General features: G+C 37.4%; 1 protein-coding gene across 1 annotated transcript in view; it reads left to right on the forward strand.

Moving 5' to 3' along the window:
- The window catches only part of LOC125824878 (uncharacterized), a 76650-nt gene that overhangs the window by 54868 nt on the left and 1524 nt on the right, over positions 1-20258 (forward strand). Inside the window, exons 39-60 of the mRNA XM_049504225.1 lie at positions 275-970; positions 1070-1388; positions 1551-1709; positions 1796-1959; positions 2063-2240; positions 2320-2589; positions 2681-2887; positions 3294-3348; positions 4574-4704; positions 4912-5394; positions 5470-6288; positions 6447-6523; positions 10767-11217; positions 11291-11377; positions 12198-12350; positions 12458-12642; positions 13423-13950; positions 14073-14250; positions 14352-14494; positions 14578-14704; positions 15200-15421; positions 16641-16997. Coding sequence (XP_049360182.1) covers positions 275-970; positions 1070-1388; positions 1551-1709; positions 1796-1959; positions 2063-2240; positions 2320-2589; positions 2681-2887; positions 3294-3348; positions 4574-4704; positions 4912-5394; positions 5470-6288; positions 6447-6523; positions 10767-11217; positions 11291-11377; positions 12198-12350; positions 12458-12642; positions 13423-13950; positions 14073-14250; positions 14352-14494; positions 14578-14704; positions 15200-15421; positions 16641-16997 — 5989 coding nt within the window. The remainder of the gene's footprint in view (positions 1-274; positions 971-1069; positions 1389-1550; positions 1710-1795; positions 1960-2062; positions 2241-2319; positions 2590-2680; positions 2888-3293; positions 3349-4573; positions 4705-4911; positions 5395-5469; positions 6289-6446; positions 6524-10766; positions 11218-11290; positions 11378-12197; positions 12351-12457; positions 12643-13422; positions 13951-14072; positions 14251-14351; positions 14495-14577; positions 14705-15199; positions 15422-16640; positions 16998-20258) is intronic.

The raw sequence follows: 20258 nt of genomic DNA on the forward strand, positions 1-20258 counted from the left end.
CTTTGCATAATTAATGCAAGCATAACTAATATAAGCATTATTAATACACTCTATTTAGCATTATTCTTATATACCCTACCAAACCACCCCTAACATCTTTATGAAACATAGTAGATTTTTTTGTTGACATAGTTTTTTGTTCGTCTTCTTGTGCCATTCAACTGCTGCTACTGTTCCCTTTGCGAAGAGCATGTTAATGGACAGAGAAGCTATAATTGTGTTTGCTGGAAGAACTTTGATCCCTTGCCTAATGCATATCATTTCTCATTCTCAGACCCAATCCTCCTTCACAAGCAGTTGTCGCTGTGAGCAATATGTATGGCCGTGTCAGGAAACCACTTGACTTCAGGCTAATAGGTCTATTTTCTGACATTCAAGGATCTGAGACGGCACAAGATGTTGACGATTGTTCTCTTTGGCTGCCTATTGCGCCACCTGGATATGTCGCAATGGGTTGTGTTGCTCATACAGGAACACAACCACCTCCTAATCACATAGTTCATTGCATACGTTCTGATCTTGTAACATCAACGAAGCTTTTGGAATGTATCTTCAGTGTTGCTGCTAATACTGCATTCACATCAGGTTACAGTATTTGGCGTTTGGATAATGCTCTTGGGTCATTCTATGCCCATCCAACTAGTAGTCATCCTCAGAAAAGCTGTTGTTTTGATCTGAATAACCTTCTTCTTTGGAGCTCAAGCTGGTACACTTCTTCATTAAAAGTACCTACTGTTGATTTAACTAGTGAGAGCGAGCACCTGCATCACCAGACAAGTAAACAGAGTGCAACTTCATCAGGATGGGACATTATCAGATCGATTTCTAAAGCGACCTCTTGTTATATTTCAACCCCAAACTTTGAGCGGATCTGGTGGGACAGGGGTAGTGATCTCCGCCCTGCAGTCTCTATATGGAGACCTATAAGACGTCCTGGTTATGCAGTACTGGGTGACTGTATTACTGAAGGGTAAACACTTATTTTGCTTTCCTTTCAGTTGATATTTTCTTTGCCCACTTTACACCAGTACAACTTTTTTTTGACATGTGGGATCACTCCTTGCTTCAGCTTAGAACCACCTCCCCTGGGTATAATGTTCAAGGCTGACAACCCTGAACTTTCTGCAAAGGCTGTGCAATTTACAAAAGTTGCTCATATTGCGGGTAAAGGACTGGAGGAAGCTTTTTTCTGGTACCCAGTTGCTCCACCTGGTTACGCTGCTTTAGGATGTGTAGTGACACGTAGCAATGAAGCACCTGATTTGGATAACTTTTGCTGCCCAAGGATGGATCTTGTTAGTCAAGCTAATGTTCTTGAGATGCCCATTTCAAGATCTTCAGGCTCCAGGGCTTCTCAGTGCTGGAGCATTTGGAAAGTTGACAATCAGGTCAGAGATACTGTATTCTGGATGACCACTTCTGTTATAGCATCTTAATCATCCTCAATTTTTAGTATCTGCATTGCTGCTATATATTCTCCTGGAATGTGTACTTTCTTAACCTGCTGCTTACTTTCCTTGATCACACAATCATCTTGTACTGCATTGCAGGCTTGCACTTTCCTTGCACGCTCTGATCTGAAAAAACCTTCTAGTAGATTGGCATTTACTCTTGGTGATTCAGTGAAACCAAAGACAAGAGACAACATAACAGCTGACATGAAAATCAGATGCTTTTCTGTGACTCTATTGGACAGCTTATGCGGAATGGTCTGCAGCCCTCACAAACTGCCTCTTTACCCCTATAATTTTTTTCTCCTTTTTCATCTGTTTATCACTGCATTTATGTATTACAGGTAACACCTCTTTTTGATGCAACAATCACTAATATTAAGCTTGCAACACATGGGCGACTAGAGGCAATGAATGCTGTTCTCATTTCTTCAATAGCTGCGTCCACCTTCAACACACAATTAGAAGCGTGGGAGCCACTTGTTGAGCCTTTTGATGGAATATTTAAGTAATATCTTTCACCATCCACCCTTTGTCATTTTGTTACTACGTTGACCCATTTTTCTTCTGTTGTTGCTGCTTTACCACAACTGTTATTCTTCATTTTACAGGTTTGAGACTTATGAGACGAATTTACATCCGCCTTCCAGAGTTGGTACAAGGGTAAGAGTTGCTGCAACCAGTATTTTGAACATAAATCTGAGTGCAGCAAATCTTGATGTATTGGGGCAAGCTGTTGAGTCATGGAGAAAGCAGAGAGAACTCGAGAAGAAAGCAATTAAGATGAAGGTGACAATGGGTGATGCTCAAGATATTCTTCAGTTATTGTTGAAATGTTTCAATTTCTGATTATTTCTTGCTTCTGCAGGAAGCTCGTCGTGGGGATGCACATCAAGATAATACTAGTTTTGTGGCACTTGATGATGATGATTTTCGGATGGTGGTGGTCGAGAATAAACTTGGATGTGATATGTACCTGAAAAAAGTTGAGCAAAACTCAGATGCATTTGAGTTACTGCCTCCTGATAATTCTGTTTCTGTATGGATTCCACCTACAAGGTATTCTGATAGATTAAATGTTGCCAATGAATCAAGGGAACCTCGACGTTATGCTGCTGTTCAGATAGTTGAAGCCAAGGTTGTCGACCTACTGATTTCTATGAGTGTGGTTTGCTGTCAATGAACTTTAGTTACTTGTGAGGTTCTCATTTTGTTTCTCTCTCTAACAGGGACTGCCTGTCAATGATGACGGCAATAGCCATAACTTTTTCTGTGCTTTGCGCTTGGTTGTGGAAAATCAGGATTCAAATCAACAAAAGCTTTTTCCTCAGAGTGCAAGGACCAAATGTGTGAAGCCACTAATTACTAGAAAAAATAATGTGGATGAAGCCACTGCTAAATGGAGTGAACTCTTCATATTTGAAGTTCCTATGAAGGTAATCAGCTGATCGGAGTAAAGAGAGATGTGTACTTCTAGAAATTTCTTTGTTTCCCCATTTGCATAGTTAACTTTCATATGAAATGGAAATAAGAGTAGAAGGGCGAGAACAAGGTATCCTTAAAAAAGATGGAGGATATGTATAGCTGTTTTAGTAGAGCCCTTCCCATATCTTTGGAGGTCTTTCAAGGCTATTCTTGAACACCATAAGGTAGTCTTAAACAGAATGCTCAAAAACCTGTTCTATTCCATGAATAACCTGAAGAAATGATCCTACATGAACATTCTCAGTTTTGTTTCAGTCCAAATCCTCCACCTGTACTGGGAGCATTACGATTACGTTCCTTTTGGCATTTCCGATATGCATTTGTCATTCTTGTAATCAACCTTTCATTTTCTTATAGGGGCTGGCAAAGCTGGAAGTGGAGGTGACAAACCTTTCAGCGAAAGCCGGAAAAGGTAAATTGGTGCTTTGAAGCATATAATTCTTCCATATAAACTCCTATTCTTGCTTGATTTGTCAAGGTAACTGGAAATTTAGAATTCGAAACTCCCTTTGCATGTTGATTTTATGCTTTAAGGCCTCGTTTGTTTGCATTTAATGAAGGTCTTAATCTTAATCATTCATATCTCAGTCATTAAGTCTATTTGTTTTTTAGGGCTGAATCTTAATCGTTCAGTGCATTTGTTCTTATAATTTTACTACCACTTAATGGGACTGAATCATTAAGATGCCTATTCAAAGGTTTCTACAAAAATGGCATGCACTTCATCACTACTCCATCCATTTTCACCAGTAACCGGCCCATCATTATCAACTGACACAACTCACCACCTAAAACCACTATAATCAGCCACAACCACCACCACCACCAATCATGTAAGTTGTCACACCATCATTAGCGACCATTTTCAATCACCATCACTTTTAGCCATCACTCTCGTCAACCACAATTATTAGTTTCCACCACCATCTACCACGACCAACAATCACTGTTAATCACTATTGTCAGTCACAATCACAATTAGCTACTACCAAGAACCAGCACCGGCACCCAATGGCCAATACAATCCTCAATCAGCAGCCACAACTGCTATTGCTAGCGATCATCACCTCCTACTGTCATTGGTTATTTAAAAATATTTAATTGGTAGAATGTTAGATCAATTTAATATTTTACTTAAATTTTATTTTATTTATTTTTTAAATAAAAACATTTTTTATATATTCAGATATTGTTAAAACAAACATCACATGTGCATTAAGATTCAGACAATCTTAATATTCAAATGTGCATTCAGATTCAGACAAATCAAAATTGGAGTGGAAAAACATTAATGTTTCAATTTTTCTATAGCTTAACTGAAAATGAACTATATTCTTTCTGAAAGATTATTCATCAGATTAATGCAGTAGTATGCGGAACTCAAAGTTTCTTTATTGCAGATAATCTCATGATTTGGAGTTCTTATTTTCTGTTCTTAGCTAATTTTATCACTTCAGTGCACCTTAGCGGCTTAGCATTCCTCATTCTCCTCCATCTCTTTAACAATATTTTTTTTTTGGTCCCAGAAAAGCTAAATAGTAGGTTGAGTTCTCCAAAATCAGATCAGCAAGGCTGAATTTTGTTTTTAATTAAATTATAAGATTCTAAAATTTGTAGTTTGAATATGGTCAACACAGGTGAGGTTGTTGGCGCATCGTCATTTTCCGTTGGACATGGTCCAAGTATTTTAAAGAAGGTTGCTTCACTCAGAATGCTGCATCAAGTGTCTGATGTTGAAAACTTTGGATGTTATCCTCTAAGAAAAAGGGTTAGTTGCACTGCTGGCTCTTTTGTCTTGGTTCTTTTTTTATTCTATAATTTTTTCCCTATAATTCTCCACTATTAAACATATCACGATACATCATATGTGTAGATTTTTTTTCCATCTGTTTTTTTTAACGAATGCATCTCAACTTGGAAATTTTACTGTGGTCAATATTACCTCCTTGTGTACTCATATTAATATCATTTCTAGGGCCAACTTAACAGTAATGATACAAATTCTTGTGGCTGCCTTTTTGTCTCAACAACTTACTTTGAGAAGAAAATGGCATTAAACTATGAAAATGATGAAGGAGAAAAGGCTGGTGCTAGTGATATAGGGTTTTGGGTAGGACTTACACCCAAAGGTCCATGGGAGAGCATCCGCTCCTTCCCACCCCTGTCAGTGGTCACCAAAACACTGGGCGATGATTATGTGGCTTTGGAGGTTGTCACCAAAAATGGAAAAAAACACGTAATTTTCCGGGCTCTCGCTACAGTTAGCAATGATTCAGATATCACATTGGATATTTCATCATGTCATGAGTCTATGATTCATACTCAAGATCTGTCTTCAGAAGGTCGAAATTATAGCATATTTGTTGAAGAGATTTTTGAGAATCAACGGAATCATCCAGTTTCTGGTGTAAAAGACCCAGGGCGGTGGAGCACTAGGGATTTCGCTTATTCCTCAAATGTGAGTATATACTGACTTCTGCTTTTAGTTAATGTTGATTAGCTTTTGTTGACCTTTTCCTCTTCTATCATGAAGGACTTTTTTGAACCTACCCTACCTCCTGGATGGAAATGGATATCATCTTGGACTGTTGACAAATCTCAGTTTGTTGACGTTGATGGATGGGCCTATGGGCCTGATTTTCAAACCTTGAGGTGGCCACCAAATTCTCCTAAGTGTAGCACAAAGTCAGCTCACAATACTGTCCGTCGAAGACGTTGGACTCGTACAAGGGAGCAAGTTAAGGAGAGGGGTGCGAATAACACAGACAATATTGTCACATGTCCTGGTTCTTCTGCTATCTTACCTTGGACATGCATCTCCAAGGGCTCTAACCACTGTTTACAAGTCCGTCCATGCCTTGGTTATTCTCAGACTCCTTATTCATGGGGTCGTCCTATTGCTGTGGGCTCTGCCTTTGCCTTGGGTAAGGACCAAACGCCTATTGAGAGCAGTACACTTTCCCGACAAAATACTGCAAGGCATGGAAACAAGATGCCTATTTCTGTACTGAAGCTAAACCAGCTTGAGAAAATGGATCTACTTTTGTGTTGTCCTGGTGGCAGTGGTAAGCAGCTTTGGCTCTGTGTTGGTACAGATGCATCAGTTCTACATACAGAGCTAAATGCCCCGGTTTATGATTGGAAGCTATCAATTAGTTCTCCCTTGAAGTTGGAGAATCGGCTTCCTTGTGGAGCTGACTTTACAATTTGGGAAAAATTGAAAGATGGAAACACTGTAGAGCGACATCGGGGTTTTATGGCATCACGGGAGACCGTGCACATATATTCTGCTGATGTGCGTAATCCTATATATCTGATGTTATTTGTTCAAGGTGGTTGGGTTATGGAAAAGGTAGATGTTCTTGAAGTAAATATGTGCATATTTATGCTTCTGGATGTAATACTTCTGTCCTCACACAGACGCACACATGCACATAGCATTTGTACATGTTAAGAAAAGGATTTTGTTTGTAGACCTGCTCTGATCTACTTTTTCCTCCATGCAAACAGGACTCTGTACTGATCTTGGATCTTACGAATAATAATCATGCTTCCTCATTTTCTATGGTTCACCAACAAAGGAAAAGGTGTGTATTGTCTTACGTTTTGCTAGAAGCATATGCACCAAGAAATGGCTCCAACATTCTCACTGCACTCTCTTTTTGCATTCAAAATTGGCACCAGACTTAAATGGCCATCAATATAGAACTTGGGAAAATATTTGAAAGAAAGAAACAAAATAAGTACGTTGAACTATCAATTGTACCTCAAACTAGAATTAGTTGGTGTTGGCTATATTAATCCTTCGTATCATCATCTCTAAAAATAAATATGCATTATACCAATTATAATAATAGATCATTCTAAAAAAATAAAAAAAATAATAGGTCATTCACTATAGGGATGCGGCAAGAACACTATTGATAACAAAATAAGTGGAAGATAGTTTATCATGATGTACTGGGTGGAATAGTCTAGGTGCACAAGCTGGTATGAACAATAGCATTGTTTTAAAGAAAAGAGTTTAGCATGATGTTTTGTCAAATTATTCCCATTGATTAAATACTCTGACAGTTATTAATAAGGCCAAAACCATAAAACTCACCTTAATGCAAAACTAATTAGGCAACAAGCAATGTAAGAGTGCCAAGAACTTTAAGCAAACAGATTTCCCTGCATGTAGAAACTAAGAAAAACAGAAAAAGATTACCTCTTTTCTAGTCTTATTAAAAATTGTTTTAAATTATTATGATTAATATTACTATTATTATCATTATCTTTTTCTTATCAAGTAAAAGATTTGATTACTATTAACAAGGTCAACTTGCCATATGCAAGGGGTTTACCAAAAAAGGGGAAACCCTACGAAATATGATTCTCACCAAAAGACACTCAATCCTCAATACAAACAGGAACTGCATTGGTGCACAAGTAAAATATAAGGGAGCGGAGGCTACTCCTTAATTGAGCAAAATTCATCTCCACAGTCCACCCATTCAAAAACTCTCCTATTTTTATCCCTCCAAGTGGCCCACATCAAAGCTAGAGGAGTTACATTCCATGCCTTGTGTCTTCTTCTCCTAACTTCACTCTTCCACTTGAACAACCACTCCTTCACAGATCTTGGCATTACTCATGAAACACCAAACTAAACACCAAACTATCTAAAATATCCCGCCATAACCTTGTGGCTAGCTTGCAATGTAACAAAATATGATCCATGTCCTCACCTGCCTCCTTACAGAGAAAACACCAACTTATGCAAACAACCTTTTACATGCTAACATTATCCGCCATAAATATCACCCCTCTAGCAGTTACCAAGGGAAGAAACACAACTTCCTTGGCAACTTAAGTATCCAAACCGAACTCAATGGAATGCTATCCTCCCCCCAACCAGAATCTTTCCATAGAAGGACTTGACAAAGAACACTTTGCTATTCTCCACCTTCCAACACAAAACATTGAGTCCGGTGACTGGCTGATTATGCTTATGAAGTAAAGCTAGCAATCTCTGAAGCTCTATCACCTCTCAATCTTGGAAATGGAAATCCCTCCTGAACCTCAGATCCCTAAAAGTATTTTCCCTTGTGTTCCCCTAACCTATTAAACAGATAATTCTCTTTGGCAAGAGATCCTATACAAGCCTGGGAAATCAACTTTTAGCATCAAGTTCCGCACTATTTTGTCCCCTAAAAACTAACTCTACTCCCCTCCCTCACCTTGAAGGAAATGTTATCATGGAAAGCTTTCCACCCCTTAATTACGTTCCTTATCATTATTATTATTGTTGTTATTACATCAAAAAGAAAACATTCTGCCATTGAAATCAAAAGAGCCTACAAAATAGTGATTTTTCTTGTAATGAAAATTGTAAGAAAATGGACATTGAGCATAACTCAACCTCAAAATGAGCCCGTGACTTTAGCATTGTCCGAAATCATATAAGAAGAGAACGACTTGTTCCCTTGACTAATATAGGGTGCTTAACACCCCTTCCTCCTCGGATTAAGGATTGGACATTTAGTGCGTGAACAATATAATATGGGGGCGCAACATTAGGTAAATCATTAATAGAGATGTGTTTAGCTCTAATACCATCTTTTAAAAAATAGATATTGGGTCTAACTCAACCTCAAAAGTTAGTTCATGAGTTTAGGATGCACAAGACCATAGAAGAGGCAACATTATTCCCCCAACTAATATGGGACACTTAACAAACTTAAAGTTAGATACTTTAAGCTTTTTGTTAAAATTAATAAAACCTTGATTGGATGTGGTGAAAGAAGACTATCTAGATGGAAAGCACAATATTTGTCTAGAGGTGGAAGATTGACCCTGATCAACTCAGTCTTAGATACTTTGCCAACATATTTGATGTCAGTTTTTCCTCTCCCCCCTAAGGTGGAGGAAAGAATTGATGCATTAAGGAGGAATTTTTTGTGGAATGGAGAGAAAGAATACAAAGGATTTCATTTGGTCAAATGGAAGACTGTAATTCTTTCAAAGAAACAAGGTGGTTTAGGCATTAGAAACTTGAAGAAACAGAGCAAAAGTCTTATGATGAAGTGGTTGTGGAGATTTCCTAAAGAGGAGCAGGCCCTTTGGGTTAGAGTGATTCAGGCCAAGTATGAGAAGATAGATCACTGGAAAACTAAGGAAGTGACTTCTACCTATGGTATTAGCCTATGGAGATCAATCAAAAATTTGTGGCATTGTTTCTTTCAAAGAACTAGATTCAATGTAAACAATGGAAGAAAGATTTTGTTTTGGGACGATAATTGGTTAGGAAATGGCAGCCTCAAACAACTCTTTCCAGACATCTATCTGTTGAATCAGCAACATGAGGCACTGTTCAAGAAGTTTGGTCCATTCATGGATGGAACTTAACATACAGAAGGAGGATACAAGACTGGGAGGTGGATAGACTAGCTGAATTTTATGGCACCCTGGACCATTTTGGAGGATTGAAAGAGGGAGAAGACATTCTTAGGTGGATTCATCACAGCAAAGGTATCTTCACAGTTAGCTCTGCCTACAAGAACCTGAATCAAATGGGGACTCAACTTAGATTTTTGCCTTGGAAGCTTATCTGGAAAGTCAAAATTCCATAAGGTGACAGTCTTTACTTGGTTGGTAGTTAAAGAGGCGGTACTAACACAGGAGAATCTAATGAAGAGGGGAACACATATGTGTCCTAGATGTTTTTTTTGTGAGCAACAGGCAGAGACAATCAACCATCTGTTTCTTCATTGCAAGGTGGTTAGACAACTGTGGCACTTATTTACCAACTTCAGGGACACAAACTGGACCATGCCACAAAGGGCAAGTTAGGCTATAGAAAGCTGGAACAATGAAGGCAGTGGCAGTACAGACCAAAGCAGATGGAGGATTGTCCCAGCAGTGATTTGGTGGACCATATGGAAGGAGAGAAATATGAGATGCTTTGAGAGTAGTAGTAGTCCTTTACACAGGATTAAAATGAACTGCATAATCACTTTTTGCTATTGGTGTAGTTCGGAGTATGTAGATGATCCTATAGCAGTTAGAGATATCCTAGGTCCTTTGTAAGATGAAGGAGGATCTAGTTTAGTTTTGTTTTAAGTACACGCAATTGTATGTAGCTCCATGATGTAAATTTGGGATCCCAGCCTTTAGTGCTAAATATTAATACACAAAACTGTTACCTTTGTCAAAAAAAACTCTATGACTAGTAAAGTTTGAAATGTATTACCTGTGTTTATTAAATGCTTTGGGTTTGAATAGGAAAATGTCCATTCTTCATTCTCAATACTATCATATGTGATGCACATCCCTACAATCTAGACCAAATAGAAAAATCGGGTTTGATACTCCTCGCTCTATAATATGAATAATCTGAATTAGTAGTTTCCATGAGCTTCTCTGTTTCTATTGACCTTTAAGAAAAATAATTTGCATATGATCTTAGAATTCTGAAGAGGAGCTATATCAATGTGCTTCTCACTTTTCACCTGAATGGTAACTTTGCCCCTTTCCTTTTGCTTCCCTTATTTTCCTCTTCCAATGTGAATCAGTGAGTGTTACATGGGTGAACTCATTGGCAGAAGCTGGTTTCAGTGGTTTATCAATCTGGTTTCAGGAGTGAAAAGCTAGACCTCAGTCTTTCAATTACGTAGAAGCTGCATTTCTTACATAAGTTAAATAAGAAAAACTATGTTTCTATGCCAAGTGGAAATAGGTCTCTTTGTGCGTATTTACACACACACACTCCATGATTTACTCAGAAATTATCTGTTTACGGGAGACTATGTGTGATTCTAATTTTATGTGGGGTGGTGCCTTGTACAGGAGGTTGCGCGTTAGTGTTGAACGTGACATGGGAGGAACTACTGCTGCTCCTAAAACCATACGATTCTTTGTTCCATATTGGATTAGCAACGACTCATTCTTATATTTGGCTTATCAAGTTGTGGAAATTGAACCGTTGGAAAGCTCAGATGTAGATTCACTTTCTCTTTCCAGAGCTGTCAAATCAGCTAAACTAGCACTGAAAAACCCCCCTACTTCAGTGAGTAGACAGATTGGTGCAAGGAAAAACATTCAAGTACTTGAAGTTATTGAAGATTCGAGTCCAACTCCCAGCATGCTTTCTCCACAACACTATGTTGGCCGTGGTGGTGTCATGCTGTTTTCATCACGTAATGATGCCTATCTTTCGTCCCGGGTGGGCATCGCTGTCGCTCTACAAAATTCTGAGAACTTCAGTTCTGGGATATCTCTTCTTGAGCTGGAAAAGAAGGTAACATGGATAAACATTGGTTTATTCACAATGGATAAAATTATGGGACTCAATAAACTTGGATTTCCTGCAGCAACGTGTTGATGTCAAGGCCTTTGGTGTGAATGGATTTTATTACAAGCTTTCGGTGGTGCTGCGCATGACTTCAGACAGAACAAAGGTATCCTCAATTGTTGCAACTCCTTATCATATTAACTGGGTGAGTTTTCCCTCATGAATATAGGAGCTTATTTGAGTAGTCAAGTATCCTGCACTTGACATACAACTACATCGAAAAACTGTGTTTTTATTTGTACGAATTTACAGCACACAAGCCTTTTCTACTAGTTTGCTAATCCACACCCTTTGAGACTGTAACATGTCTGGCCCCTCCGACAAACACCAGATTTGTGTATATTAATAAATTTATGTATTTATTAAAATTAAAGATATGCCTAGCCTCTTTGTTTGTTCTGGCACTAAATTAGTCACAGAAAAGTCAAAGAAAAACTACGATGTCCATCATTAAGTAATGCTGATAAATACACCATTACCATTCTGAACAAAAAGACTATGCTAAAGTAGGATTTGCCTTTGCCTTTGGCAACAGGTTAAAAAAAAACCAACATTAAAGTAGGAAAATTTTCTCTCAGTTAAGGTTTCTCAACATTAGGCATCATATTAGAAAATCCATTGCTCCCAACTTACAGAGTTGCAAGCGCGGGATCGAAGCATCAGAATAATACAAAATTTTACTCTCAGTACCAAGTTGTTAGGAGTTGTGACATTAAGTGAGAAAATCAATTATTGTGCATAAAATGGTTAGTCTTTGAAGGATGTGCATAGGAATCACTTTTATATCCAGACCATATCCTAACCGACAGATCTGAAACATGTAATATCCATGTATTCTGAAATAGCTGGTCCTTGAAGAGGTCAAATGAAAAGTAATGACTGAGATGTCAATTTCATACTGAATGAGTTATTGGATTCATCTGCAGGTTGTGCATTTTCAACCACATAGCTTATTCATCAATAGGGTTGGATGTAGTGTGTGCTTGTGTCAGTGTGATTCTCAGTCAGTGGAGTGGATTCATCCTACAGATCCTCCAAAACATTTTTCATGGAAGTCTAATAAAGTGGAACTTTTAAAGGTTTGTATATAATCAACATTGTCCTTTCTGTTATTCATAATCTCCCTCGATGTAAAAGTTAGTATGTTGTTTTACATTCTTATGATCCATTTTTATTTTTCTCTCAGTTGCGGCTTGATGGATATGATTGGAGCCCACCATTTAGTGTTGATAGTGAAGGTGTTATGTGTATTTGCTTGAAAAATCAGACCTCTCATAACCTAATGCATCTCAAGGTTGAAGTTAGAAGCGGAACAAAAAGTTCCCGCTATGAAGTTATACTTCGCCCCAATTCCTTCACCAGTCCTTACAGGTTTGACTGTCATCACATACTTCAGTTGTGATGCTTCTTCCCTTTGGGTTTGACATTTAATCCTTGAGTTGTGTCATTAATTTCTTCTGATTTTAGGTGTTCGTATTGTACTTCATTCTAGTGAGATAGCACCATCATGTTTGGTGTTGTCTTCAATATTATTGGATGAGAGAAAATCCATACTTTTTCTAAGCTTGAGATAGAATGTCGCCAGTGATAGAGATACCAAGGCCTGTAAAGCTTGTCTCTTTTTCTTCCCATCCTTGGGGAACTTTTATAAATTGTATTTTAGTATGGTTGGATGATCTCAGATTCATCTCAACAGATTTTCTTATCTTCTCTTTCCCTTTTTTCTTTTTAACAGCAACCAATAACTTTTGATACTCTGTTTGCGTCCGTTTAATTATCCTGTTTAAACTGACATTTGTATTAAGTTCGTTGGTTAATATGCAATAACCAAACCTGTTGAATTAGTCATCTAGACTAGAGTAGAGATATGAACCAAGTGCTCTGAACATTAGAACCGGAGAGTGCTGCTTTATTCATTATGATGAGGAGACATGTCATTCTTTTTTATCTTGCTTGTTCTCCTCCTTGTTTCAGATCACATGTGTCCTTTGTCATTTATGAAATGGCTGCCAGGATATAGGACAGTTAGAGTTGACCATTGACTTCTTCTGACATTATATCTTTCTTTACTTTCAGTACATTAAAGATTATCAGATTGGAATATTCTGTCATGATCTTCTCTGAAAAATTACTGACTAATTGTGTTTGCAGGGTCGAAAATCGCTCATTGTTTTTTCCTATACGTTTCCGGCAAGTCGATGGTGCTAACGATTCTTGGAAATTCCTTCCTCCCAATGCTTCAGCGTCATTTTCCTGGGAAGATCTTGGTCGCCGACGATTGTTGGAAGTCATGATTGATGGATCTGATCCTGCTGCATCACTGACTTATAATATTGATGAGATATTTGATCATCACCCCATCCATGTTTCTGGAGGACCAAAGAAAGCTTTACATGTCATAATCCAAAAGGAAGAGAAAGTTAATGTAGTCAAAATCAGTGATTGGATGCCTGAAAATGCAACCTACTCTATTTTGAATAGAAGTCTTTCTTTGTCTTCTGGAAGTAGTTCTGTGTCAGAGCAAACACTTTCCAACTCAGAGAGTGAATTCCATGTCATTGTTGAGGTCGCGGAGCTTGGATTATCTGTTATTGATCATACGCCAGAAGAGATACTATATCTGTCGGTGCAGAGTCTTGTGCTCTCATATTCAACAGGATTGGGGTCTGGAGTTAGCCGGTAATAATATATTTGTTTCTTCTATTTATGTGATGGAGGCTATACTATGTTATTTCTTCTCAAACTTGCAATAACTATCTATGAAGATACTTATTTGACAGATCTCAAATTTTATGAGTCAGGTTAAAAGTAAGAATGAGGGGTATTCAAGTGGACAATCAATTGCCTTTAACTCCAACCCCAGTTCTCTTCCGACCACAGAGAGTTGGACAAGAGAATGATTATGTTTTGAAATTTTCACTGACGCAGCAATCTAATGGATCGTTAGATCTATGTGCATATCCATACATAGGTTTCCAAGTTAGTAGATGAATCCATTGCTCTTTTCTGAAAGTATGTTCCCATGTATTCATTTTTGCTGTTCTTAGTATTGCTAATATCATGGGGCACATTTCTTTCAGGGACCTGAAAATTCTGCCTTTCTAATTAAAATTCATGAACCAATAATTTGGCGACTTCATGGGATGATTCAACAAACCAATCTTACTCGATTGTACGATACAGAAACTACTTCAGTGTCTGTTGATCCCATAATACAAATTGGGTAAAGGTTCAGTTCACTATGCTACTATTTAGTTTCTGAGGTGTCCTAAGCTTTTATTATAGAAGACCTTTTCTTATTGACAGTGTTCTCAACATATCCGAAGTACGCTTGAAGGTTTCTATGATCATGTCCCCAACACAACGGCCAGTGGGTGTTCTTGGGTTTTGGGCTAGTCTGATGACTGCACTTGGAAACACTGAAAATATGACTGTAAGCATTTTCTGGTGCTTCAACTTAAAGATTTGAATTTTTTGATTACTGGGGTTCAGTTTGGAGTCCCGGATTCTACGATCAGGAATCCGAATGTTCTTATTGAGCTAGCTTAAAAACTACTTGTAAAAATAGATAACTTATTTAAAAAATGAACTACTAAAAGAGATAGACATCTCTCAAGTCCTAGGACCGTCGATAATTCTTTATTAGAAAAATCTACACCCTTTTATATGTGCATTGTATCATTAAGAAAAGTTTTGTGCTCATTTATTTACTTTGTGCAAATGAATCACTTATTAACAATTTATTCTTGTTCACCAACCACTTCAATGTTCAGCTGGCATGGTTATCATTTCTTTTTATTCAATACTAGGACCATTATGTAAGATTGTTTTTTCCAACTTAGTGGTCAAGTCATTTTTTGGCAACCCCTTTGTAATCATAGCTGTTTAATTTGAATTTGTTTTGTGTGATTTTCTTATATCATATCAGGTGCGGATAAACCAAAGATTTGTGGAAAATATATGCACGAGGCATAGTGTTATGATTGGTAGTGCTATTGCGAACATCAAGAAGGATCTTCTTAGCCAGCCTCTCCAACTACTTTCTGGCCTTGATATATTAGGCAATGCCAGTAGCGCACTTGGACACATGAGTAAAGGTGTTGCTGCATTGTCGATGGATAAGAAATTTATTCAAAGTCGACAGAAACAGGTTCATCAATGTCTAACTTTTCTCTCAATTCATTTCTATTTTCTTGTCTGTCTTTTCTTTGTGCATTTTGCAAAAGATGAATGGAACTTTAAATACTCGAATGGCAATATAGTACCAAAAGACGTTCTAGCTCTTGGAAATATTGTTGAAAAGATAGGGAGGTGTAGGAATAAGAGAGTGCTGCAATTGAACTATGATCAATGAGATGGTGCATGACAACTTAACATGTTATTTAGCAGGGCTCTTTTTATAAAATTTTCCTCACTCCAGTTACTGTAGAGGAATTAATGAGATTGGATCATTGATTTACAATCCGAGTAAAATTGCTGAAATTTTGAAAATTTAAATCTTTGATTTTACCCATGACATGTAGGGTCCATTAAAATGCTTCCAAGGATGCACTCTGCCTTGTAATTATGGGAGACTACACAATCTGTGTAGCTAATTTTTATATATACAAATATGTTACCTTTCTCAATAAAAAAAAATCTTCGTTTTTACCTTTTTTGTAATGTAAATAGTTTCCTCTTTATGACATGATTTGGGCATGTGAAAAGAAGATGCGCAGATGCTCCAGTGAGGAAGTGCGAGATGTTGGGTAAGTGGGTATGAGGAGAGGTAAAGGTAGGCTGAAAAAGTAATGGGGTGAGGTAATTAGACAAGACATGGTGCAGCTTCTACTTACCGACGATATGACCTTAGATAGGAGAGTGGAGGTCACGGATTAGGGTAGAAGGTTAGTAATGTAGTGGAGTGTTGTCTTGCTTCCCAGTGAGTTTAGGCTAGGTGGTGTTTGTCGTAGTATTAGATTTCTTCTTGTAGTGTCTTGCTATTGATTTCTATCACCATCTGTTGTTTATGGTATTTCGGTTACTGCAGTATTTTTTTGTTGTTACTGTTTTCGTATTAGTTGCTATGTTTTCTTCATTATCGTTTTCCTTCCCATTCTTTGATTTGTTGTACTCGAGCCGAGGGTCCTCTGGAAATTGCCTCTCTACCTCCACGAGGTAGTAGTAAGGTTTGCGTACACTCTACCCTCCCCAGACCCCACTTATTGGATTTTACTGGGTATGTTGTTGTTGTTGTTGACATTATAGCATTTCCAGATAATGTCAGTTTCGTCCTTATTGTTATGTTACTACACTATATTTACTTATATGTTGCGGAAGTTTAAATTCTATTTGGTATTCATTCTCACTGATCCATTCTTTTGTTTCAGGAAAGCAAAGGTGTGGAGGACTTTGGTGATGTTATTAGAGAAGGTGGAGGAGCATTTGCAAAGGGTCTCTTCCGAGGTGTCACCGGAATTTTAACAAAACCTTTGGAAGGTGCTAAAGCTTCAGGAGTTGAGGGTTTCGTACAGGGTGTGGGAAAAGGGTTACTTGGTGCTGCTGCTCAGCCTGTTAGTGGTGTTTTGGATCTTTTGTCAAAAACAACTGAAGGTGCCAATGCGATGAGAATGAAAATAGCATCTGCTATTGCTTCTGAAGATCAGCTCCTTCGAAGGAGGCTGCCTCGAGTGATAGGTGGTGATAATCTTGTTCGACCCTATGATGAGTATAAATCACAAGGACAGGTAGAGAACTTGGTTGTTACTTTGCTGTTGTGTCTCTTGTTTTTCTCTTCTTTCCTACTTTGTGACATTCGAATATGCTTGAACATGAGATTTGATGAGGAAATATAGCAATATGCTATACATTAATTTGGACCAGCTATTATGGATCCTTGCTTCCTTTCTTTCCTACTATTTGACAACAACAACAACAACAACATACCCAGTGAAATCCCACTAGGTGGGGTCTGGGGAGGGTGGAGTGTACGCAGACCCTGCCACTACCTCGTAGAGGTAGAGAGGCTGTTTCCGAGAGGCCCTCAGCTCAAGTACATCAAAACCAAGTAACAGGCGAGGAAAACATTGTGTAAAACATCACATCCAATAAGAAAGATAGTTATAATCAACAAGGGGACAGCAACATCACTAAAACAATGAGAGAAGTGAAACGCAATAAAAACCAGAGGCTATATGTAACACAAACAAGAACTGCAAGTGTAAGGCAAGGTCCTTCCTATGGTATTGATCATAAGGCAGACCAATATAATTGATCATAAGATCGAATGGGGAAGTACCAAATATTTGAGTCATTGAAATAGGAATAGTACCAGTGATGTGAATCTTAACCAAGTTAGTGGGAATTATAAGCTCCCTGTACTTGGAAATAATGGTAGATGATAGGTCCTTCCTATTGTCAAAACATTGTAGAGCAGAGAAAGTATGGCATTTTGGATGTGCACAATAAGATTCATGAGAGAGCATTGAGCATGAATCTTATTGTTAGTCGAGATAATATCTCTCTAACTAGCTAAATATAGAGCAATCTGAAGCTTCGTGTTGTACTAATTTTGCTACAGAAGAAGGTAAGCAACCATCTAAGGCATGTTGCTGAGATTTTCCTAAAGCCATAGTATAAGAGTCAAATAAAAGTCCTAAAGTCAGCATCATTTCTCAATAGGGAACAAGTAATAAAAGAATCTCTAGATGTTCGGTGGGAACCACACTAGTAACTTTAAAGTTATCAAAATGCTTTCCAAGTTCTATACATATTTTATTTCATCTCTTTAAGTCTTATTTCTAGTGCAGACCAGAAATGCAGTAGCAGTATAGTTATCAAAATATTTTCAAGTTATGTGGACACATTTTGTTTCCATCTCTTTAAGCCTTATTTCTAGTCAAACCAGAGGTGCATAATTGTGTTAATAGTAGGGTGCAAGCAGTAAATATTTTTCAATGGGTGGTTGCATCTGATCAACTGATTTATTATCTGAGCTGTTAGTTTCTGGTAATTCTTCAGTTACTCTGATGAAGTGTTAATATATACATGTAAATTCCAGTAATCTACTTGAAGAACCACAGAGCTGATTTTCACGAGAACTTTATATTGCCTCTATTCATTTTATGTGATACCATTTGATTGAAGACAGTTTAAGATGTTAACTCACTTGTGTATATATTTGTAGTAGTGGAAAATATTTATTAGCAGTTGAAAAATTAGTTTGATTGAGGAAACATTACATGGAAATTTAAACTTGAAGCAAGTTCAATTTGATGAATTTTTTTTAAGTTGTATAAACTATTAGATCTAGGTGACAAAGTGATATATTCATTATTAAGGAAAGGGGCTAGTCTCCCTTTTTCCTTCCTTAGTTGTATTATTTAGTATTTGTGTCATATCTTATTTTTCAATTCTTACTTCTACTATCGCGTCATTTGTGTTGTCTATCTCGCTATTTTGTTGTCGTTATTTTCCTTCCTATCCTGCTTTGATTACTCTTTTTTGAGCCGAGGGTCTATTTGAAACGGCCTCTCTACCCCCTCAAAGGTCTGCCTGCATATATCCTACTTTCTGTAGAACCCAATTGTGGGACTGCACTGGGTATGTTGTTGTTGTGAATAGTGACCATTCCCGTGCAAGTCTTCTAGTTTATGGTTTCTGGAGAGATCTCAAATTTCATTTGTAAAATCCCCGTGTGTATAGCCACTAGCCAGTGATTCTTTTGTACAATTGTGAGAAATATGGGACAATAATATTATTGAATTGTGTATCTACATTATTACATTGAGACTCTATTTATAGACACTACTTTAGGCTCCTTTTCCAACTAGGGCACTACAATATAATCCTTTTATAAGTAGGATTCTATAACTATTTCTATTCACATTCCTATTCGAAGTATATATTATTCTTGTTCCTATTCCTATTCTAACAGATTTGTTGGGTTATTGCTTTCTTAAATACCATGAGTATCCATAGACCCAATTATCGTGAGTTTTCCTAGATAATATCCGACCCTTCTTCCTCCGTTCCAACTCAATCTTATTTTAATTATGTAATTCCTACTACGCCTCATAAAATGAACTCCAGAATAAATTTGCAAAGAAGTGAATAGTTGAAGGGGTAATTCATAAAAAATAAGTGATTAAGATGCAAATTTAAAAAGTAAAAAAAAATGTACATGATTAAGGGTTCAAAAAACTCCCATTTCTTCTGTCCATATTGTTGTTTATTTTTGGGGAAAATACATATTTTGCGGCCTAAAATGTTACCGAAATGTCAGTTCTGGTTTTTGCTTTAAGCCCGAGCAGAATTTAGTGCTTTTCATCACTTCACCTTTAACAGCACCATGTTCTTATGTTTATTAAGATGAACTAAGTTATGCCATATAGGTTTGCCATCTTTATTCCAACTTCCTCTGTGTTATCAAGTATCTACACACGCATATGTTATAGTTATAGGGTGCCGCCCGTAGCCAACCCCTATATGCCAGCATTGGTGTTATAAGAAAACGTCAAATTGATTGTTGGGTCTGAACCAAATTATCTTCCAATTAAAAGGAAAAATAAATGGGTATAGTGATGAGCTAAGTAGCTTGCACAAATTGTGGGTGTACCTGCAAAGAAAGAATAGATTTGAGAATGAATTGCTTGCTTATTTCCCTCAAGCATTTTGGGGTTTATATAATAATGAGAAAGAATAGATTTGAAAATGAATTGCTTGCTTATTCCCTCAAGCATTTTGGGGTTTATATAATAATGTTTACAAGTAATCCTAATTTCTATATTTACAAGGAATAGGCTTTAGCCAATAAATAATTTCCTAATTCTCAACAGTACCAACAAAAAGTGTGTTAATGCAAAAGGCGAAACTGAGACAACGGTGCTACTCGATTGATATATGTAAAATGCGGATAGAACTGTTGCTACCAGATCAACTTTCTTCTTTGTGGATTACAAGAATGAAGTCTTTCAAGCGCTTCTTGTACATGTTTCCTTGTTCCTCAT

Source organism: Solanum verrucosum, unplaced genomic scaffold (assembly GCF_900185275.1).
Source record: "Solanum verrucosum unplaced genomic scaffold, falcon-dt-bn FXZP01000125.1, whole genome shotgun sequence".
Classification (NCBI taxonomy): Eukaryota; Viridiplantae; Streptophyta; class Magnoliopsida; order Solanales; family Solanaceae; genus Solanum; species Solanum verrucosum.